General features: G+C 42.2%; 1 protein-coding gene across 3 annotated transcripts; it reads right to left on the bottom strand.

Moving 5' to 3' along the window:
• Positions 1 to 1,328: 1,328 nt before the first annotated feature.
• ikzf2 (IKAROS family zinc finger 2) lies at positions 1,329 to 22,888 on the bottom strand. 3 transcript variants are annotated; one of them, XM_030343409.1, is made up of 9 exons: positions 22,165 to 22,885; positions 21,083 to 21,138; positions 19,480 to 19,526; positions 15,358 to 15,474; positions 12,517 to 12,696; positions 10,682 to 10,849; positions 6,656 to 6,793; positions 6,134 to 6,265; positions 1,329 to 5,123 (listed from the first exon to the last, which is right to left on the bottom strand). In XM_030343409.1, the coding sequence occupies exons 3-9, from the start codon at positions 19,511 to 19,513 to the stop codon at positions 4,234 to 4,236; spliced, it is 1,659 nt and encodes a 552-aa protein (XP_030199269.1). In that variant the 5' UTR covers positions 19,514 to 19,526; positions 21,083 to 21,138; positions 22,165 to 22,885; the 3' UTR covers positions 1,329 to 4,233. The 3 variants fall into 3 exon arrangements, with proteins under 3 accessions (XP_030199269.1, XP_030199270.1, XP_030199271.1); XM_030343410.1 differs by lacking the exon at positions 22,165 to 22,885 and adding an exon at positions 21,377 to 22,034; XM_030343411.1 differs by lacking the exon at positions 10,682 to 10,849 and having other exon boundaries at positions 22,165 to 22,888.
• Positions 22,889 to 24,291: the final 1,403 nt, after the last annotated feature.

Here is a 24,291-nt window from a genome sequence, read left to right as displayed (position 1 = left end):
AGAAGCAGTTCTCACCACAGTATGGGCAGAATAAATAGTAAAACAAAAAATACTTGGAACAGGGAGCAAAATCTTGTTTTCAGCCTCGTCGTCTCTGTCAAAATTCACAGGAAGGGAGGATTTACATTTTTGCCAGCGTAATAGCGAGAACACTTCAAATCTGACCTGAGAGAAGATCTGTTCAACAGTGATTGGTTCAACGCAGACCAACAGTTGGCGCTAGCAATAACACGAGGAGATCTGGAGCAGGGCCAGCATTGATAGATTTAAGTCTCTTAGTGCTGCCTGTGTTTCACAGTAACCAGGATAGGTTAGAACTTGTTTGTTCTTTTCAATGTCATTGGAGCTGCATGCATTTTTTTGGAAACCTTAGGCAGTTGCCTACGTTACCTTATCGAATTTGGAGCTACACAATTCAAAATATATGTTGTTATTGTGATTGAAGCAAACCATAATCTAATATTGCTATTAGATTATCATGTCTTCTACGATTGCTAACTGAAGTCTGCTTTACAGCCAATATACATCTACTTCAATAAACATCTACTTCAATAAACATCATCAATAAACGTTTTGCAGTTAGCCGAACAAGATATATACCTTGTCCCTGAGGGCTTAAGACGCTGCAACTTAAGAAAACACATAAACCTAGACAAAACAGATAAAGAAATCAATTTGACAATGGATGCGTAGAATTAGGAAACATGTTTCAAATTCAGACAACACAACACAACAAAGACACAATACTTACTAAGAAAAGCGCTGCAATTACACCAAATGACATTGTGTTTCCAGGGACACTTAAAAAGTAATGAACACAATGTAATTGCAGCAAATTTCTGTAATGTGTTATGTCTGGATTGTTCAACATGATTTCTTAATTTGCTTTTGTTTTGTCTATTAGCATGTGGTTTCTTTATATGCAGTGCGTTCAGCTCTCAGTACCAACGTACGTATATAGCCATGATGGCGTTGTCATTCAGCACAACAGGCTTCAATATCCCTATCATCTAATCATAGGGATAGTGTAGAACAGGCCAATTTATATGGCGTTAGGAGTTTTTGTTTAAATAACCTGCAGTATCTTTATAAGAGGATGGAGCAGACCACCATCTTGAATCATGCATAGGTCAAATCGGATCATGACAAGGAACCCTAGGCCACCAACGCAGGTTTTTCCAATCCGTAGTATGAAATTACAATTGGGATTTGCATACAAATTCCTATACAACATTGCTTTCGTTTAGTTTTTTGTGTCAAGATTGAAAGAATGATTAGAAGGTGTTATAAGATAGAAGATTGCCAAAAAGTAATCAAAACTACTGGAATTACTTAAAGAAAAACGGTATAATTTTATTTAAATGATTTTGACAATGGCATGGTTTACAACATGGTTTTGGTAATACAACCAAAACAATGCATCAGTTTGCAGTAAAAGAAACAAAACCGGACACATTTGTAGGACGACACTCAGATCATGTGCAAGAGTTTCATTGTTCAAACTTCATATCTAAAGATTCCATTATGTGAATAGTAGTCGGCTCATTGCCTTTAAAAATGACATTGCATTATTCACAGCCAAGTATCTTCATGACTTTTGAGGGTTGTTGGCAGTACTTAAAATAAAAATGAATCCATTTCTACATCATTCAGACAAGACTAGGTCAAAGAGATTGCAAACAACAAAAAACATTACAACATTCATAATTACACATTGGAAAAATACGAACAAACTTCCCTTTGCAAATACCTGAGAACCCTCCCATTAGAACAAATTCATCATGAGATATGATCAAACATTCAGAAAACACAAGGTCTATGTGTAATAGTAAATATTTGTATAACCAGAAATTCGATTTTGTATACCTTCGCCTCCTGGCATTTTTGTCAATTAAAATGACAAAAATATCCAGATATGTCACAAAAATATGTATTTTTTCTGAGGAAAATAGGCATTCAACACAAATAGATTAAAAAATGTATGTACAATATATAAAAATGGTCCACAAATTTGTAGAATAATAATGATGTTTTCGTTTCAAGTAAGCTCCTCATCAGATAAAGATTTATTTTGTTCACTTAGCTTCATAAGGTAAAGAGTTGTTACTGTGTATAGCAAATGGCTATAACTTGTATATAACTAGCCTCCAACTGTAAATGTTACATGTTCCAGAGAATTGGTCCCCTTTAAATATCGAAATGATAAATGTTAAATGATTTCCACCTAATCAACAATATTTTATGTTTATCCATAATTAATTAATTTGTCATAACATCTGACCTTCGTCAATAATTCATGCCATAGTCAATCGTATCGTCAATACTCAATTGGTTTCCTCCAAACACCAATCATGTTAAAGAGATTAATATAAATAAATGGGTAAAACAAATATGGTCAAGAAGAGTGTATGATATCATGCTAATCATAATGCATGAAAGGAATGTAAATACTCCCAGCCTGGTTGCGGGGGGCATTAATATACGCCAATGCCTTATCCATTACAGGCGAAAGATGTGCATTACCTGGCCACTCTTTGAACGAAAGACAGACTAGACAATATGTAAACAAAGCAAACAAATAAGATATCCTAAAACTTTAAACAGCTGCCTTATTTGATCACAAGTGATAAAAGGCATCAGACGCGACACCCGACCTCTTTCAAACTTGACCTGATCAACTGTTTGCGAGGTTTGCGGGCCGAAAGCCTACACAGGATACAGCACGCGTGTACCTTCTGCTGATCGAACGTTAACCGCACGCTATTATGCAGCGCAAGTGTCTTCTGTTGTTCTTGTTCGCCAGGGACGACGATAGAGCTGGGACTGGGGTCTGTGGCGGGGGGCCGGGTCTGTCTCGGCCTGCGGAGGCCCAATAAGACCCAATGATGGCTATCTTTACTCAACCCCACAGCGGCTTTCTGCTGCAGTGGTTGGGCATAAAGAGCAACAATGGAATAGCAGACAAGCCTGCATCCTTGTTGAGTGTGGGGACAGAGGTGGTGGTGGTGTGTGTGTGTGTGTGTGTGTGTGTGTGTGTGTGTGTGTGTGTGTGTGTGTGTGTGTGTGTGTGTGTGTGTGTGTGTGTGTGTGTGTGTGTGTGTGTGTGTAGGGGGGTTAAATGTATCCATTTTCCGCTTTTGTTTGTTCCTTCAAGTTCTGGTCCTTGAGGTGACATTTAAATACAGTTTTCTGTTAAGTACAAAACCTAAGTAAACCTATCCTCAGCCTCCATGGTGAAGGGCTTAGCATAGTTCAATTTTGGTTTGATCTCCCACAGAACTGAGAGATGGCTAGAGATTGTAAGGTAGCATTTCGTTTTGTGAAAACAACCCGTTTCTTATTCTGAGGTCATATTCCACCATGGGCGATATGGTGGCATTGAAAAGTGTGTGTGTGTGCGGTGGGTTAATGTTTGTTTGTGCATGTGTCTATGAAACTGGGAGTGTGTGGGCTGTACTGTTGAGCAGGTTCAAACTGAACTTCAAGATGGACGATTGCGCCCTGCCACAGGCCAAAAGACTAGAGGCGCGGGTTAAATTCCGTACTTCTGGGTTTGGCCCTGTTCCTCTTCTAAGCCACAGGGCAAAAAGCCTAGAAGCACGGGTTCAATTCAGCTGTTTGGGATTCAGACACAGCGATGGATGTGCATCCCAAGGATATCAAGCCTTTGGTTAACTGCCTCAAACAGGAATTCCGTGTTGTTGTTTGTATGTTTTTTTCTTTTGTATCGATGTTTTAATCAGAAGTTGTCAGTATATGAGCAGACCATTCACTTGTGTACCCTTTTCAGTTAATGATCCACATAATGAGGCAGAGAAATCGACTTGATTGAAGTGGATTTGCAGATAACAGATTTTTGACATACTTTAGGCTATCCATATGTTGTTGAGCAACTGATGCATGCCCTTTACGATAATGGCCAACAGTCAAGTGCAGTAAAAAAAAAAAAGAGATAAATATTAAAGTAAGATGTATTTGTGGATCACTTCACAAAATACTAGTTTAGCTGCTCAGTTAACAGTTTACTTTTTCAGAAAAATCTTATTTGATGTCACCAAATAAAGAAAATGAGTCTTTGGCCCATGCCTTCATATATGATAAGTAGCTTAAAAATAGAGTACAGTGATCTTTCTTCAATTCACCTTTGGTGCTCCCATCTGTGGACTCCTGGAGGACCAGAGTCTTCTTCTTCTTCTTATTCCTTTATCTCTTCTTCGCCCTGTTTCTGTGGCCCTACTGCTGGAAGGTGTGCTCACCGCGCACAATGTGGGAGGAGAACTCGTAGCGGTCCTTGCTGCGGTGGCCGCAGATGTTGCACTCCAGCGGGTCCCGGTAGCCGTGGCAACCCATGTGGATGGTGTACATCACGTGGTCCAGGAAGAGCACGTTGCAGTTCTCGCACTGAAACGCCCGGATCTCCCGGCCCTCGCGGCCAAACACTCGCACGTCTTCCCCGCTTGGCGCCGCCCTCTCCGCCGCCCGGCGCAGCTCGGGCGCCCCGCCGCCGGTCCCGCCTCCCACCGTTGCGACCCGTGTGACCTCGTGCGCATGCTCGCCCGTGTGCGTCCTCGACGGGCTGGCGTGCGCGCCGGCACTCGAAGGAGGGTTGTTGCCGCCGCCGACGCCGCTGTTGTTGTAGCTGTTGCCGTGGACACCGGTTCTCTCCTGAGGACTGCTGCGCGCCGAGTCTGAGTCCATCCCGCTTCCGTTGCTGGGGGACTTGTCCCGGGCCAGCCGGAGGACCTGCTGGTGCTGGTGCTTGCTGTGCCTGAGGAAGGGGCCCTGGCCGTTGGAGGAGGGGTGCCCTCCGAAGAGAGGGGGCAGCGGGGGCTGGGTGGGGAGCAGCGGCATGGAGTTGCGGCCAACGGGCCCCTCAAGGCGGGGGTGCGGCATGGGCAGCACGTGGTGGTACAGGGGGTTGCCCATGTGCCCCACGTCGGCCATGGAGATGGGGAGCCCCGGGTGTTGGACGATGGGCCGGAGCGAGTCGGTCCCAAGGTAGGAGATGGCGTTGTTGATGACCTGGTCCATCATGTGGGCCTGCATGGCCTCCGCCTCTTTCTCGTACTTCAGCCCGAGCTCATAAGCCTGCTCGGGGTATGTGAAGCGCATCGACTTCTCACCTATTGTGGGATCAAAGATAAAGAGTCAAACCGATGATGTTAAGAAGCCACCTTAGCGTTGGTTTAGATGACACATGTTAGAAGACTGAAGAAACAAACAATCCAGATGAAGAAGAGATACTCAAAATGCACAATGAGGCAAATCTCTGACATTTCCGAGCTGCTTGTTTTTCAAACTTTTTTTACAATTCAAGACAGTGTTTTCAAGTTTAATGATGCGGAAAGTCCCATCCAGCGAAAAAAAGCTCTGCTTAACCCCTCAACAACAGGGAAGCGGTGAACTGCTCTCTCGATAAGGGCAATGTCAAAGTTACAGGTGTACCAAACCACAAGAGCAAACAAAAAACATTTCCTCGCCTTTCTGTCATCCGGCTGCAGTCGTGCTAGATCTAATCCCTATATCTAATAATGTCACATGTAAACCCTAATAGGCACGACAACACAATGAAATACCCCAAATGCACGTAGATAGAAACGACCCCACCAGACCAAAATACAAATGTTCACAACTACATGGGAACAAGAGGCTCTAGATGTTAACTATAAAGTGTCACTATTTAAATCACACTATACCCTTTAAGCAGTATAACATGCAAGGTTCAAGGTTGCTTTATCATACCCGTGGGTAAATTTGGTTTGCAGGTCAAGAAAATGCCCTGTTCCTGCATGCATTCACACACACCACCATCACCACTTTACTACAGCAGTGTAGAATGAAATGGCAGACGTGGAAGAGACGGAAGGGAAACTTGGGTTTAAGTCATTCAGTCACTTTGCTTTAAAGTCAGACTGAATTATTTTCCACAATGAATAGTTTTTTCACCAAATGGATTTGAACGAAAGATTAAAAAAACCAACAGTGACCGCTGCGATGAGCCAAAAGTTTACACATTTAAGGATACTATACACACCCACACACACACACACATACACAAAAAAACGAAATAGCCCCCCAGAGCAAGCAAAACAAGCTGTAGTAGTGAGCGGCTGGAAACCATTAACGCACTCACCCACAAATTTCTGGGGGTTGGTGCTCTTCCGTTTGCCCACAGAGTTCTGGAGTCTCTCGATGACAGGGGGCCGGTCGAAGAGGGCCCTGGAGCCCTGCTCTCCTAGGACCCGGGGCTCTTTAGAGACCTCACCTGGGGGGACGGCAGTGGGCGGATGGGTGGGTGGAGGAAGGGGGGGGGGGGGGGGGGGGGGGGGGGACACATTTTGAAAAGTGGCTAAAATTATCAAAAATATCAGATTGAGGCGTTAGTGACTGACAAAACACTAATGTGCAATGCATAACATTCTGAGTTGGTATCATACGAGGAAGCCATATGCCAGTCTTACTTTAATTAAGCAACTATTAACAGACATCAATATCGACCGGGATTATAATTTGATAAAAAATATTGAATAGACATAAAAAATGAATATAAACAACCAAAAACCACAAAGCAATGGAATCTACAAGAAAAAAAATCAATATGGAGCTCGTCCACCATTTGACCACAACCTATTGCTTTTAAACACACAGCCAGTACCTGGGTAAGAGCCAGTGTTGACGGAGCGATCCATGCCAACACTCTGTAGGAAACTGTGGCAACGCTCCTTATGCTCCTCCAGCGAGGTCCGCTGTTTGTAGCTCCGCCCACAATAGTTGCACTTGTGTGGTTTGCCGACTGAAATACAAAGCCGACATCAAACGGAGAGAGAGCTGATTAACTCCGTTCCGCCGGCGCAAAGAGTGGGCCGTGTCCTGAATTCACACCCCCATTCCACGCCACAGTCATCGCTAAAGGTTGCATAGTAAACATGGCCATTGAGTTACTAGGCTACTACGAAATGAGATCAAGGGCGATGACATCACGGGTGTTCCACTGCTGTTGGTCGGATCCCAGAATGTGTGGGCCACGTTCATTCACATGCACCCCTACGCACGAACACACACACACGTGCACGCACGCGCACGCACGCACGCACGCGCACGCACGCACGCACGCACGCACGCACGCACGCACGCACACACACACACACACACACACACACACACACACACACACACACACACACACACACACACACACACACACACACACACACACACACAAACACACAGGCCTGTCTGGGTGTGTGTACACACAAGATCACACACATTGAGCATCAGTCTCTGGAACAAACAGTCAACACCTACAGCTGTTAGTTGAGTGTCTCAAGTGAAACCAGACCACTTCAGAACACTAAAAGGTCACAAAGTAAAGAAAGGTTGATACTCGAGAAGCTCGGTGGTGAAGGATGGAGGGTAGGCCTGCGTTTCAAAACCCTGCCTTTAGAATTCTCATGAGAACAAATTAACTCAGATCTCCCTCACAACGTGCTTGAAGAGACGCACAACTTCAACGACGTGAAAGAGAAAAAGAAAGTGGTGCTCACGCTTTCGGGAGCTACTGGCGGGAAAGGAAGCAAAGTTGTCTCGTGCTCAAGTGTCATTTTCTCAAAACCACAGCATTGACATTCTGAGCGCCTCTCAGGACCGCACACCAATGCGCTACAGACTGTACGGTGTTGGGCCCTTCGTAGGCGGTCATCCCACTGACACATAGCCCACCGCCAACACCCCTGGGAGGCCTGAGTGGACTCTGGTTCGGGGTGAGAGCTGCGCAACCGTTTTTGCACCTTGCAGTTTAGCGACTTGGGAGCAAACATTTGCACGTGTTCCCACGCACACATGACCGACCGCGCGACCACATAGCCTGTATGCCTGCACAAACACACACACACACGCACACACACACATACACACAAGCATGCACACACACATGCACACAGACACACACACACACATTAAGAAATACAGCAATATACAAGTCTGCACAGGATCACACAAGCGACTACCATCTGAGGTAGATGGAGGAAATTAGAAATGCAGTGTGTGTACAAGCATTCCTCATTTTATAACATCAGGATAATCTTTTTATATTGTTCATGACTACCCCGGCTTTCTTTTCAATACCAATGTAATTATTTAGCACTAAGTCTCAGGGACAGTCTCAAAGAGCTTCGCAGGACAGGTTTCATGACAATCTAACACCTAACCCGCTATTGCCCACATGGCAATAGTGTAGATAAAATGCGACCCACACTCAATGTAGTGAATACAGTGCATGTCATTTTGTGTATTCCTTCAGCCCACTTACTAGCAGTATGAACAAGCAAAGACATAGACTGAGATGGTTTCACTGTTTCTACAATGTGGTTAGCTGCTGCATTTTGCATGGCTGTTACAGTACAACTTTCCATCATGTTTAGCATGGTTATTGATAGTACATTGCCATTGGGATTACTGTTATGACACCACCAGCCCAGGTATCGGTTTCATGCTGCAATACTAAATCTGTCCTCAAAAATGTTCGTGGGAAACTGATACAACCGCATGGTAAAGGTAAGACTAGTATGTAGATAGATATGGCAAGTTCAAACTGCAGTGCAGTGAAACGTACACGCAACATACACCAAAACACTAGCACAAAGTGATGGAAAACTTTAATATTTGACATTTCTAATTCAATAGATATTTAGGAATAGGCGGTCTAGGAATTACTTTCGGTAGCTATTCTTAATCATGTAGATGAACAGTGCTGCTGACTCTACTGGTCTGCATTTGACTAATGTAAGTGGGAGCCAGTGTCTGTCTCGCCACTACGCGATGAGTAATCCTTCCACTGCAGACAGTCCTATCTAAAGCACTATTGTCCTGGTAGTCAATGTCGGTGGACTGATCCCCTGTCATTTTACACAGGTGTATACCTGGGGAAATGATTTGAGAAACACTCATAAGCAACGTGTATGTGACAACCATGATGGACGATTGTAATTTGGTTGTTTATCACTCACTTTGCTTATTTAAACCAGTGGACCCTTTAACTTATGTATGTTGTCTCTCTCTCTCTCTTGAGCTCACTGTAACTTTGTACCAAGTTAGCACAATTCAGAATTGAAGAATAAAGTTGTTTTAATTTAATTTAATATGATAATAATAATACTACTACATTCAGACATTTACATTTACGGCATTTAGAAGAGGCTTTTAGCCAAAGCAACTTACAATAAGTGCATTTGTCAGAATACTAGTAATACTAATAATACTACTTCAACTACTACTACTACTAGTAATAATAATAATAATAATAATAATATAGGGAATAATAATATAATAATACCAGGAAAAGCGACCAACAAAGTTTTCTGTCGCAACATTGTGATGAACAACGTCCCGGATGATATGACTACCAGGATCTCAGTAAGGGTTTGACTCGATGTGGAGCAGAGGGCGCATCGTGCCCACTGCACCGTCAGTCAAAGGACTCAGAAGGCATGGCTGACGGATGGGGGAGCTTTCCAGTGTCGTCAGAGCCTGAGTAGTGTCACAGTGCTTACATTTTCATACGTGATCTGATTGGATGACAGATCCGTCGCTGCTGAAAAAGGTGAACATTTTTCAACTTTTTGACGGAGCCTTCAGCGCACTGATCCACAATGCATTGCGCGTCCGTTCCCATTCAAAGTCAATGGGGATCAGTCAACGGACGGATGCAGTGGGCATGAGGCGAACACCAAGCCTGCCTTCCCACGGAGCAGGGACACAAATAACAGCAATGTACAAGAACCTGGCCCACAAGGAAAAAAATGACATTTTTTGGGCAGGAAGGATGTAATCGTCTAACCCAGATCTCAAAGGTTACCAGTGAAGAGGGGGGGCCCATCTCGCTGATGTGATCGGGGGATGATGTGAGCGGAAACAGCAGCAGCCACACTCACCACACACACCCACTTTTTTTTGCCTGTGGTCCGTGCTGCAGACAACTATTTATCTAATCTGTAAGACAAAGTGTCTTGGGATCACGTGTTGGAACAAAGCAACATGCTTGCAAGGTAGTTTATGTTTGGAGTCTGATATATTTAGTTATTACACGGCTTGGTTGAATATTCGATTCTGATTGGTTGATAGCCACCTCCTGCGATCCATTATTTCGGAATCGCAGACTGCTGCAATGATTTGCAGACTTTTGCTATGGACGCTTCCATAGCAAAGATTTCCAACCGTAGACTCTAACTGACCTTTTTCATTTTAGCGCATACAAGAAAAATATTTCTTTATCAATATCGATTTTTGATATTTTTAACTTCTATATTAAGTCTGAATAGTTGAGAAAGGTAGCTTAGGAGAGAGTGATGCATAAATGAATCTATGATAGGTCTAATAAAGGAAAACATTGAAGGGAAGAAAAACCTTTTCACTAATATTTTTTTTAGTTGTCTGTGTGGCCTTGTTATATTATATATCAGAGAAATGGATTCACCAATGGACATGAGCCATGTACAATATAAATAAAGGACATTATTATTTCTTGAGTGGGGTTGGCAGTAGCCTCGGGTTTTGAACCAGAAGTCGGCGGGAGGCTGGACTAATTGTTCAGACTAATATTTTAGATGATTTTGAGATAAATGGCCCCAAAAAGATAAAAAACGGTGTGTGTTGTGATTTCGGGGGTATAATCAGTGAGATTCACCTGCGTGTGTTCGCAGGTGGCCGGTGAGGGCGTCACGACGGCGGCAGGCGTAGCTGCAGAAGGGGCACTTGAAGGGCTTCTCGCCTGTGTGGAGCTTGATGTGGCGCAGCAGGTTACCCTTCTGGGTGAAGGACACGCCACACTGGCTGCACTGGAAGGGCCTGTCCCCTGCAGGGAATGGGGGGGGGGGGACAAGGGCCCAACAATCGGTCAAAGGTAATTCAGGTCAAGTCCGTTGGATTTGTGTTTAGACCTTGATCACTGTTGCAGTCTCAAAGGGCTTCGAGGGCCACGTTTTACAGTACAACACCCCGAATGGCATCGAGGAGAGCAGGGGGAAAACGCCGCTATATATCAAGGAAATAACCTTGAGAAGGAACACAGAAGAGCATCGCAGGGATTGTGATTGGTGCCAAAATGGGCGGAAATAACGTGGCATGAAAGGTGAAACATAGGTTATGTAAGACTGCTGTTGGATAGTTGTTTGAAGGAGGATATTAGAATTGAGTTCAATCATGAATGTGAACTAGTTTGACTGATTCATTCGAGAGTATTTTCTAAGACGTTGCTGATTGTTCACTAAGCTGGAACATTTTGTTCAAATGAAGGTCAGAATTGTTATTGATACGGATGTCGAACCGCAATGTGATATCATATGGTCCTCAGTTTGGAATTTCAGTGAAAGTTCCGGAACACGGACACCTTTGACGTGGCCATCTCATTTCACTGGACTCATGAATTAGCTCTACCATTTAACACACAAAGATCTTGATTATACTAATTCTTATCTAGATTTTGTTTTTCAATCCATTCCCTACATGGTCACTTCTGTATCCAGGGAACTGTTTTGTTTTGTTTTAAGAAAAAAACACTGCTTTTGTCCAACTGTTGCATCGTTGCATCGCGATCTTCCGCCACTAGATAACAAGAAATACGCTGCTAACGCCATGACAACTGAAACAGTCTCGGTTGAGGTGGAGTCAGGGAACAGGTTACGGGGGATTCCTTGAAGGTTTTTTTTTCGGGCTTTTTCCCCGGATAATTATTGCACTCCACCCCACTGCCAAAAATAGATTAATAATTTTGCAGGTATTCAATTATAAAGTCGATTCCTTGTAGCAACTAAGTATCGCATAAGGAAGTGTGCGTCACAGCAGTAAGTACAGGACAGCAGTAGAAATTAAGGAAGAGAAAGAATTACACAAGAACACAAGAGTCCAAAATATATAATATATTTAAATATATACACATATATAACTCGATTTTTTTATGCAAAATATATAATTTTTTTACCTATGTAAACATTGATATTTCTTCTTTAGAGGGCTAATGATTAACTGATATTTTTTTGTTTTGTTTAAATCATGGTTATATGTCTTATATGATCTTTGACATAGTAATCTTTGCCATTTTTGCACCGGTACTGTGAACTAAGATTGCCAGAGAAATAATAAGTAAAAGTAAATAGAGCCAGTCTCCGTAAACCAACTCCACGTTGTCAACATTCCAACGTGATCCGAACAGAGGTAGCGTTCTTTTCGTGACGTAGGCACGTCATGACCAAGAGACAACGGCGGCGAAAGTGTGTGTGGATGTGTGGAGCTACAACTGGCCAGCCTTTTATGTTGAATCTTGTTTCCGAAATAGGGCTATAAACAATGATGGTACTCCAAAAGTATCACAAAAATGACGTCGGTCGTAACCATAGGGATAACACGCCCTCTCCTTCCTATAACACCTGGCCCAAAACACTCTTTTTTTTTAGCTCATATTCTCCTAATTCCAGCTGTTCACTAGACTCTAAACATAGTATAGTGCTAATCAGAATCCCATACCATTAAGTAGCTGATCAGCAGTCCTATCCAGTCCTTCTTCTAGGTTGTTAGGGCTGGCCGTCGTGACCTCCTCTGAACCTGTTTCTCTGTCCACCGTTGGAACCGCCCCCTCCGGATCCGGGCTTCTCTGACCGTCTCCATCTACCGTCTCCTCCTCCTGCTCCTGTTTAATTGCAGGTTCTGTAGGAGACGGAAAAATGGAAAAAAGAAAACTGATGGGTGAGTCGGATAAAGTATTGGATAGAAGCTGGCTCTACCACCACCACTAAAAAGGTATTTGTGGTGAGACCATAGACATCTCGATTCCCAATAAAACATTGGGCTACCAATAGCTCTGTTGATCCTGGCACAATTTTATGGATTGTCCCTGTTCCTCTAACATATTACCCCTAGAACGACTGTGTCAAATTGTCAATATATCCCAAAAAAACATTAATAATAAATGACGCCGATCATGTTATTTTCCGTTTTAAAATTGAGGGCTAAACAAAAGGCAATAGCAGGGAAAGAATATAATAGCAGTACTGATAGTGGGAAAGACAGCAATAGCAGTACTGACGTAAGGAAAGAAAGCAATAGCAGTGCTGACTGTAGAAAGTAAACCGATAGTAATATCAGTATTGATTGCAATGGTAGTAGCATATTATTTTGAGATGCAACTGGTCCAGAATAGCCCATGAACTCGCCAAAACCAAGAACGAAGGGTACACCAACACCATGCAAACACATACATGCAAACACACTTACACACACGCAAACACACATACACCACACACACACACACACACACACACACACAAATACTCATACACACGGGCAAATGTCAGGTAGAACGGACAAGAAGAAACAAACACGCACACACGCACACACACACACGCACACGCACACACACACACACACACACACACACACACACACACACACACACAGGAAATCCAGACCCACAACTAGAAAGCTGTAGGGTTTGGCGTAATGAAAATGGCCCAACTCGGGGGGCGGCAGCAAGCATGCATTTGAAAATATCACTGGATAACACCCATTGGATAACACTACGACCAATCAGAAGAATACAAGGGGTGACGTATCCAGACCAGTGGAGCTAACCAATAGATAAGACTCTTGCAGTATCCGGTCGGTAAAACAGCAATGCTTTTGGCCCGCCTATATTGGTACATCGATGTGATTGATTAATGTTCTGGGCCAGGGGAGGCCTAGAATATACATGAGTACATTGCTCGTTCCCAGAGTGACTCGCTGAGCAAATTCAAATTATGCTCTTGCGAGAACTCTGGATTTCCAGGGTAGTATGGGCTCCAAATATCGGCTCAAGAAAAATCGGCATCGGCGTATCGGTTATCGGCTAAGGCTGATGAAAAAAATCGGCATCGGTATCGGCCCTAAAAAATCCCAAAAAATCCAAAAAATCCATATCGGTCGATCCCTAGGAGAGACACGCGTAAAGGCAAGCACAGAAGGACGGAAGGCCCGACAGATAGAGCGACAGACAATGGGAGGGAGAGAAACAGGCTGGTCAGGTTCCTAGTGGTGAGTCCTTCGAGGTGGGGAGTGTCGCAGCACGGGTGACAGGTGATTGTGGCCCTGTGGGTTCCCCCCCCCCCCTGGAGTGTGGTGAGGCTAAGAGACCGGCTAGATGAGTGGCGGCGGGGGAGGAGCCATAGAAAAAGAAAGGAGAGAACAGGTATGTGTGTGCGTGCACGGGTGGCGACAGGAGTGCGTCCTGCACACAAGGTGTGGACAGGATTTGTGTAAATTAAAGCGCCGGGAAAGTATTCTCGATCGAAGAAATCATATCGAAAGCACACACACCTATCCTTTGTGGTGGACACAAACACAACACACAGCGTATTTTACAAGTGGTAGAGACGCTTCGGAGCTTTTCCATCATAGGGGACTATCATTAAGAACTGTAAACACATGGTTAATTTGAGGTGAAGCCTCATAGCACTTTGGTGGTGACCCCAAGCTGGTTACCTCTCGGCTGGAGAGCTGGGGATCCTTGCACCTTAGGCCTCCGCCCCTGACGGCTGTAGAGACTTAATTCTGTTCAAAAACGGTGGTTCTGTTACTTTAAAAAATATATCCTGACTCTCCCACAGATGACACAGACCGACCATTTCTTCAACACAGCTCATCTTTTTCTGTGCGTCTCTGTGGCAGGGTTGGGTGGTGGGGGAGTTGCACTAAAAGGACCTCTCCTGATAACGACACAGCAATAGCAATTGAGCCGTCTTTGAAAGCTGTCTCCTGGCAACACGGGAGCGGATCTGATTGTCCTTGCGCTTCCTTTCCCCCCCCCCCCCCCCCCCCCTTTGCATCTCTTTCTCCTCCTAGAGCGATACCATTCGGAGCATGGTCAGACCGGGCTGAACCGAATGGTTGCCACAACACTGAAAACCACCGGCCTCACTCGATATACATATGTGCTCATGTTCAGTACAACTTAACCAAGGGAGGACGAACAGACAACATATGCTTCGATAATAAGTACCCTGCTTGGACAAAGTGCTTGAAGGCAGGCTGCATAACAATCATAGAAAACAGTTTACAGTTTTTTCTCTGAAATAAATGTCAAACTATTAGTTGTTATAGATATTTATATTCATATGTGTGGGTGCGTTATGAATCACTGTATCTTAAAGTACGTGGCTCTGTAGTGGTATGTTAATGATTGCATGTGTACATAGACATTACATATATACAGTGTGTGTGTCCCTCTAAGTGTGTCCATGTGACTACGTCTACATACCGGTCCTGACTGGAGTGTCTGTCTGCATATCCCTTCGCATTCAAATCAAAAAGGTGCTTGTATTGAGTGCTTACCCCCGGGGGACTTAGGACCCTGGGGTGTTTCCTTTCCGTTGGGTGTGCTGCTGCTGCTCGACGACAGGTCCACCAGCATTCTCGAGTTCTCCTTCCTGGGAGAGCACTGGCCGTTACCTGGGAGACAGATGGCAGCGGCACAGAGAGCACAGGGAACACAGATCGTCAACGCATTGCACTACACTGGACGTCACAAGTACATAGAAAACATACAAAGTATCTCTCTCTTTCTCTCTTTCTTTCTTTATCCATGCCTAGTTTCCTTCCATATCCTTTTTTTCTCTCTTCACACACATGCATATGCACACACACACACACACACACACACACGACAACACACACCGACATAGACACAGACACATACACGACTACACAAACACAGAGACACACTAGCAGTGCTTCTCTATTACAAATCAAACTCCTTTCATACCTAGCATCCGTCCATATCGTTTATTCTCTCTTCACACACATGCATATGCACACGCACACACACGCACACACACACACACACACACACACACACACACACACACACACTAGCAGTGCTTTTCTTTTACAATTCAAACTCCCTTCCGCAGGTCGCCCTCTCCCTCTGGAGCCGACCCGAGCAGTCCCATGACGGACAGGTCCGATAGCTCCGATAGGGAGGTCATGGTCGCTGGTCAGGCAGCTCTCAGATAGTCAACTACGCCACGGGATCCCTACGATGTCCCTCACCCCCAGGATCAGATTGCCACCTCCTCCTCCTCCTCCAGTGAGTAGCCGGCTAAAAGGCGGTGGAAAGCATACGTCCAGCCTCACATGCGTCCACTCTAAAGGGCTCGACAAACCCAATCCCGTTATCCCGTTACACACCCCTCAACGGGGTCAACGGAACAATACGGAGGAGACGGGGGAACGCGCTTCTCACCTCCCAGGCCGAGGTGTTGGATCCCTTAGGAACCAAAAAACTGTGTATTTAGTTCCTAAAGGATGCAGCATCGTGGCTAAATCATTGAAATAATTTAGACTTACAAAGGAGAATGTATACATAGCAGCATTAAATCTAGCATTTTTTATTGATATACGTGGTCACAATTATCAATTTTTTTGGCAATAAATTAGAAAACGTCGCGCTCCAGAACTGCACGAGGTGGATCAAAATGATATAAGGATTGTCTGGCCTATGTTCCAATGTTCCCCTTTAATGTGACAGCTTCTTCTTCAGAAACTGTTCCCCTGCTCTGCTGAGTGATGCATGCTGGGAGACGTGGTCCATGAAAGAATCCCGTGGCCCTTGCGGCTCTGGTTACACGTTGTCGGAGGTTAGAGGAAAATCTCAGGTGACCGAACGCCGATCAGTTGGCATTGCCGTCCGGTAGACAGGAGTGTCCCAGATTTGTCATGAGGGATTTTCCATTACTGTAGAGTGCAAGTTGACAGCAGCCCCATCAGCCGAGACGGTTGTTCTATCACGCCTTAAAGATGGTCTATTTACTGATTTACCCTTGATAGACGTTTTAAGACCGCAATGGGATTAGTTGATGAAAACATGAGTTTATGTAGTTTTATCACTACACGAGTGCGCTTCCAATTTCAAAAACATCCTGATCCGTCATAAGAAAATACTTTAATAGAATGAGTTTATCGTGTATTTCTTGAGCATAAATGTAAGCATTTGTGTAGATGGAGATTTGGAGCTAACCGGCATGTGGGTTACAAAACGTTTTAGTTAATTGATTGCCTCTGATGATAATGACATAATTAGGTTATCATGTTTACTAATTTAGAAATGCAGGTTTATTACTCTAACATGATTGAGCTAATTATTAATGATACGTTATTGATAGCAATAGATGGCTGTATAAAGTCGGAGTGCATGTTGAATTGGCAGTCCCACACATTCTGGTAATTGGTAGGCCTACTGGAGTTACAATGTCAAGCGTTTGTCCCTCTATGTTAAGAATAACTAAATAAATACATAAATAAACACAGTATAACCTTAAGTCCACGAAAGGCTATAAAATGAGATAACACACACCCACACCCACACACGTATCCAATCAATGAGTAGCCTATACAGTTACATTTTTTCCTGTGTTTGGTGGGTGTAGGGCATGCAGACAGAAAAACAGCTTGGTCTGAATGCATATAAGCACCCTAACACATATTTGCATTAATTTGTGAAAACACACAGGAAAGCGCACACACACAAACACATACTATACAGAAGGCATGTTATTTGTTGACTCCCATTTGTGTAGAGATTAGAGCTCAATGTGTGACTGGATTGTTTCCCTTTGTGTGCGTGAGGGGTACAGGACAGGTTATGGTTTTATGGATCTGCACAGTCCTGGATCTGGTTTTTCCTGTCCAACTCACTCGCTGCCTTAAGTCACACCAAAACAACTCACTAAGACACATCCATGTAAGCATGCTCAAAAGCACGGAAACACACACACACAAAGCTTTATCCTTGTTGCACCCAGAAGGTTTTCAGGAACACATAATGGACATTAACCAGTTAGAGATGTTGAATCATTTATGTTTGGGGCTGGATATCTGTGTCAATTGCTCTGTGTGTGTGTGTGTGTGTGTGTGTGGGTGTGGGTGTGTGTGTGTGTGTGTGTGTGTGTGTGTGTGTGTGTGTGTGTGTGTGTGTGTTTGTGACCAGTGGTGAGAAAGAAAGTACTAGCAACAAGCACTGAGTACATATATTTCTGAAACTGTGAATCATTTAGTTGATCTAAGGAAAACGACTTCAATATGCCTTTGTTAATGCAATAGTTTTATTTATAAGCTTAATTAATGATGTTGCACCTTATAATTTACAAAAAATAATATTTTGCTGCTCTGTGTAAAAGCATTATAAAATGATAGTAAGCTTACTCCAGACATACTTTTGGTAAAAGCAATACAACATTAACAGAATACCTTGATAACTTTTTTTAAATAAAATTATCTTCATTAATTGAAAACTGTTTTCACTCATTCATAATTGTCGATAATGCAATGTTGGCAGTGCTACATAAAAATTTTCATTGCAACCTCAGATGCGCTGCTCTCAGAGAGAATGAGAGACACCCTCCCGAAGCATTTGTTTTCTTAACTATGACATAAAACTCTTCGCAGTATTGGACATTCAGAAGACCGGGAACAATCAACCTGCATTCATGCAAAACTATGTCATTTATAACACTAGCTCTACCTATCATGTGCAGAGTTAGCACAGGAAAGACGGTGACTGACGTTGTCGACACAATAGTGACTAAAACAAACCTAACAACTACGAAACAAGTAGCCACCATGTCAGCTAACAGCGATATACCTTTCATTTGTCACACTAGTCAAAAAGGAAATGGGTTTCAGCTCTAAATAACTTTAGTCAGAATATCACGTCCTCTCATTGTGTTGTATCGATATTGGTCGCTACAGACCAATTTCAAACGGAGGGCAGGTCACCCTGAGTCGATTGAGTCGTGGTGGAAGGTTTTCATTTCGTACTTCACATACATTTAAAACAAAGTTAACGCACGCAGGGAAAGTTACAAAGAGGGGCTGTAGGTGATGCAGTCGAGATGCAAAGAGGCTAAGAGACCAAAACACAGAGACACGGGCTCGTAAAGGAAATCAGCAGAAGGGCAGAGCGCGAGACAGCATGCAGATCCAGCAGTGCTTTTTCATGATACAGCAGGACGCTAACCCAGCAGGCGCTACAACTATAGCTCAACAGGAGCCGGCCCTGGGGGGGGAAATCCCTTCAACTGTGTATTACTTCTTGTGCATTCGGAATAGGCATGTATGTATTCGGATCGCCATCATCGGATCAATAAAGAGAATATATTCAAGAGAATAATGTTATCATTGCTATTGCTGAACCCCTGTCCTGTCTTGTCTAGTTCTGTTTCTATGATTATAAATGTACATTTAGGGATTGTCTTGTACATGAAAATAGTACTTTTTCCCCACGACATACTGTACATGCATACATACATACATACATACATACATACATACATGCATACATGTTTTGTTTTTTGGGATAATTGATTTGAGAAAAGATGTGCATGCACTATTTTGATATATTTTAGCATAGGGGAAGCAGAGAATGTGGCATAAGATATTAAAGATAACAGGGCTTACTTGCACTGTAAGCAACAGGGACCTCTGGTTCCATTGCTATTGAAGCGCTGCAGAGATAAAACATGAATAAATAAATACAATTAATAAATATAGAACGGTCACCCAGATAGCACCCAATGGCCCTTCTCACCCTTGAGGGAGTTACAATTTTTTAATAAAGCTTTTCTGAACTTGAACTTTGAAGAACTAATTGAGAGTTTTATAATGAGTTGCGCATGAATAGCAAGTAACTTACTGCTCACTATGAGTCTGCCTCGTGTATGAAATGGGCTACATAAATAAAGTTGCCTTGCCTTCTTACTTTACTTATTTTTATTTAAACAAATATCACAAGGACGAGCGTTGAAATGTTGAAGTTATGTTTGCACTTTGTAGATATAATACTTTCAAGAAAACATCATAACATTAGAAATGAGTAATGCTTATGATTATTAATGATAGTCATGCTTATGAGGAACACCGAACTGCTGTTGATTGGTTTTTACTTACAGGGGTTTGATATATTGGAGAAGTGACAACTATGTTCTATTTAAATTACTGTTACTTGTAAACCCATATTCCCTTTCTTTTTAAGCTGGCCAAATTCTGTTTATGAGAACCTTAACGATTATGTATTAATAAAATACATTCCGTTCAAGAGGTCAGATATAATGTGTAACAATTGAGGGGGGTGGCTTTCAATAATTAGGCAGACATTTAACAATACATCGATATGCATGGATGGCTATCAGTCATCTTAGTGTGGCACTACAGCACAAAATATATATAAAGCCCATGTGACCATTTTATGTTAAAATCAAATAAAGAAAAATAAATAATAGAGATAGATGATAGCCAATTAAGAAGCCAATTGTCTCTTCTTTAAAAGCTACTATCATCTTACCAATATTTTGGATAAGCATATATAACCACCATACAAAAATTCATAGCCATTATTACAGTGAACGTTTCAAAGGTGCTTCACAGGCCCACTTACAAATGCCATTTGATGCCTCCTCATACTGAGCTGTCAATTTAACCAAGCATGCAAGTGTAATGTAAGAGCAAAATGAAAGAAAGAAAACAAATATAATATAAAATATATATATATATGCACTGTATAATGTTTTAGTGCATTAAAACACTTTGAGATCAATATATCAGTGAATAACCAAATCTCATACACAAGTATAGATTAATCTGTGTTGAGACACATTTTGCAAGCAATACAGCAATAATCTATTGACAGTGTGTTGTATGATTTGATGTGATTTTGTTTTCTACTGATTGTAATGGCCTTTTTTTAAATCACAAATGTACATAGGCCTATACATACATCCTTATATACATCCTTATATATATATATATATATATATATATATATATATATATATATATATATATATATATACACATATATATACATACATACATACATACATACATACATACATACATACATACATACATACATATATATATATATATATATATATATATACACACACACACACACACACACACACACATATATATAGATAGATAAGTATACAGATAGATAGATATATTGTGAACTAAAAACGAAAAAGGCAGACAGGCAGACAGAAAGTAAAACATAAAATACCTTTATGAGTGTCTCCCCGAGGACGTGGTTACTGATATTCAAGCACAGCCCACTTCCTTGAAAAAAAAACAGAGTAGACCTTTAAATATATATATATATAATATAAATATATATATTTCAGCAAAATCTCGAATACTGTCAAAATATGAAGAAATTAGTTGATTTATCTAGGACGGAGGTAGTAAAAAGCCAATGCTCAACAATACCACCAAAACGTCAGTCACTTAAGGTCTAGGAAGAGGTAGGCTCTCTAACCTCATAAAAGTTACTACAGGCCTCTCTCTGCTTTGTTACCTCCTTCGCGTACCCGCCAACCGATCCAAGCACAGAACCCTACAACCTCTAATCCAAAGTGTTGGTTTTAATCTCAGCGTTTCATATTGTTGATTGTTAAAAGAGCAGGCCTACGAATCTCGTCTCTATTTTCTCGTCTACAAGGTATACTCAACAGGTCAGGAAAAAAAATACTAAAAAGGAATCGTCAAAAGAAAGAGGGATGGATCAAACTGGATCCACCGGTTCCTAAGGAATTAGCCTCAGCGGAGGTAGGGAGCTGCCAGGGCAATTTTGACGACTGAAGCATTGGGAAACCGGTGGGTAGGCAGGTTTGAAGGTAGGTTAAGTAAACGATTCAACGTGGCTAAATTAGGCGTCACGTCTGGAGCCCTGACACCATACAGGCACTGGGGGGGGAAGCATCAGTAGTTCATCGTTGAGTTATTGAAACACTCACACACGTGGTTACATCTGCAGTGTTAATGGCTTATTTTTGTTCAAAACAACAGCAACACAATAAGCTGACCGGTGCCGCAGACGTTCAACAGGTTTTTCCGATCACCGCAGTCCAGACTGCATGTCCAGCCACTCTGCCATGAATCGGCGTGAGAAGCACCTGTCTTCCTCGCTGAAGACATGCGCCCACCGCCCGTCTTTTAAAAGTCAGCTGATGACCGATGGCTTACCTCACCGATTAGACCGTATAGTATAGGCTACATCAGCAGCGACTAGGCGATCATTTATTTTATGCATTTAGCGACACATTTTTGCGTGTATGCACATGATGCATCCCTTCAGTTATTTACCTTCAAACGGAGGAGTTTATAGAAATCCATCTGCTAAGATTTCTTGGCGAACTTGCTGTTGACTGAACACACACGTCTGGTCTGGAGCAGGCTAGACTTATTATATTACAACACGCCAGACCTCAGGGCTGGAGTTGTTTCCACAGCAGCGGCAGCAGCAGCAGCAACAGTTGGTCAATCCGTCACCGGTTACTTCCTCCATCTTCGAAGCAGCGCCAAAAGCAGGGCAGACAAGACCAGCCACACCGAGTTTCTATTCTGGGAACTTGTCTGACAAGAGAAGAAGATCTGTGTGGACTAGACAAGCCGCCGCACATCAGCCCTCTGCTCGACACATCGATTAGGTTACAGTGTAGACTAATGAGCGCGGATTAAAAACTGCATGGAGGGTTTGGAAACGTGCACGAATTAATCTTTGGGGTTAAGGAGATGTCGCGCAGCCCTACTTTGTTTAATTCGACCAAAAATTCAACCGATTGTTTGAGTGTTGGATAAAATAGTCTAAGCAAGTATCATATATATGGAAATTTTAGGTCTACATTATGTACCTAATATGTCAAATAATATCTATTTATAATCGTTGCTAATTATTTTTTAAAGGGTATGATAAACCTTAACGATGACAGCAATCGTATAGGCTAATCCTTTGTCATTACCGTCCATACATTTTGAAGTTCAGCAAACGTTCAAATTCAAGTTTCTTTGTACTATGGCGCCCTCCTACGATACGTAATGGACATTGCTGCCTGAAGGCCAAACTGACTGTTATAGTAAGGTCTACTCGCTCAATTTTGAAACAAATATTAATATAATTAATAGGCTAACTCATTCACTCATGTAATCATCCACTGCTTTGCTCTATTAGAGCAATCTTCTTAAAAATATAACATTTTCACCAACCACAACACCCTCTGCTACTAAAACTTTAGTGTGTAATTGCCTTGATTTATTAAAAATGCAATTACGATGGGCAAATAAAAAATATCACGAGAGACTAATTAACTGTCCCCTAACTGTCCCCTAACCCTAACTATTTTCTCAAACCTCTGACTCATTTTGATTCTATGAATGTGCTGATCTTAAGCAGTAACTGACAATTTGTTCATATTTGAGGACCTCAAGAAAGGTCCACATCAACTGCTCGCTGAATAAGTATTTAACAAACGAATGGTATAGAAAGAATATAATTGAGTTGTTTGATGCAGACAAAAGGTATTCCAAAAGAGACTGACAGAGGGCACTGTTGTTCTTTCGAACAACTGCAAAAGCTTGGAGCTTAGTTCAAAACATTTATTGAATACCATCCTGAAGATAAATAACAGCAACACTAAATAAGATATAGGCTTTAAACAGCGAACAAATAGTAATGCTTAGTTACGCTTAGAGAACTCTTATGTAACCATAATACAAAATACATGAATAATGTAATAATTGAAGCATTCGAGATTGAGCGAAATAAAAACACGGGACGACCGAGTCATGGTCATTGATTTTTATTCCTTGTGCTATTTCCAATGTCATAGCTAAAGTGAAAACGTTTCGACGTTTCCCCAGAAGACAGCAAATATAGAATTCTAACCAAAGTTCAACAAATATTTAACTTTAAGAAATGTAAAATGTTATAAAATACTTTACAAATTGTAAAATGGAGGAATGTGGTATTTATCTTTTGTTGTCTGCTTCCCAGTGTCAGAAAGTTCAAGTTATACCAATACTATTCTAATATGCAGTGATGTAAAAACAATATTTGGTTCCCTTGTCCTGATTTATTTTTACAGTTGTATAGTTTCTTTGAATGACTGGACTCTTTGCTTCTGTTCATAGGGCCAAACAGGGCGCTACACAAGCTCGCACTTAAGATGATGAGCTAAAGAATAAAGAAAATATTGTTCGACAGTTGTTTAGTTCTGTGTCCAAAGGATTTAGCTGCTGTTGTTGTTCCGCTGTAGCTCATTTCAGTCATGTTTGAAAGCTTACATTTTCCATTCCCAGCAATTCAAGTCCTTCAAAGTGCAGTTAAACACCATCTCCTGCAGAGAGGACAACATTTGGCAAAATATAGAAAGTCCCTTCCGATATTCCCAACTGTATAGTCTATAGATAAGTCATTCTTTGTCGGGCTGGGGT

This window comes from Gadus morhua, chromosome 20, assembly GCF_902167405.1.
Source record: "Gadus morhua chromosome 20, gadMor3.0, whole genome shotgun sequence".
Taxonomy (NCBI): domain Eukaryota; kingdom Metazoa; phylum Chordata; class Actinopteri; order Gadiformes; family Gadidae; genus Gadus; species Gadus morhua.
Note: the sequence above shows the minus strand (reverse complement) of the source record. Positions and strands in the feature narration are given on the sequence as shown.

Excerpts from the sequence above, each read along its gene's own strand:
- ikzf2 (XM_030343409.1), bottom strand. The coding sequence starts at position 19,513 with ATGGAACCAGAGGTCCCTGTTGCTTACAGTGCAA. Across the intron at positions 6,794-10,681 it reads CCACCTGCGAACACACGCAG|TCGGCAAACCACACAAGTGC; the intron begins GTGAATCTCACT and ends TTTGTATTTCAG. Across the intron at positions 6,266-6,655 it reads CAACACTGGCTCTTACCCAG|GTGAGGTCTCTAAAGAGCCC; the intron begins GTACTGGCTGTG and ends CCGTCCCCCCAG.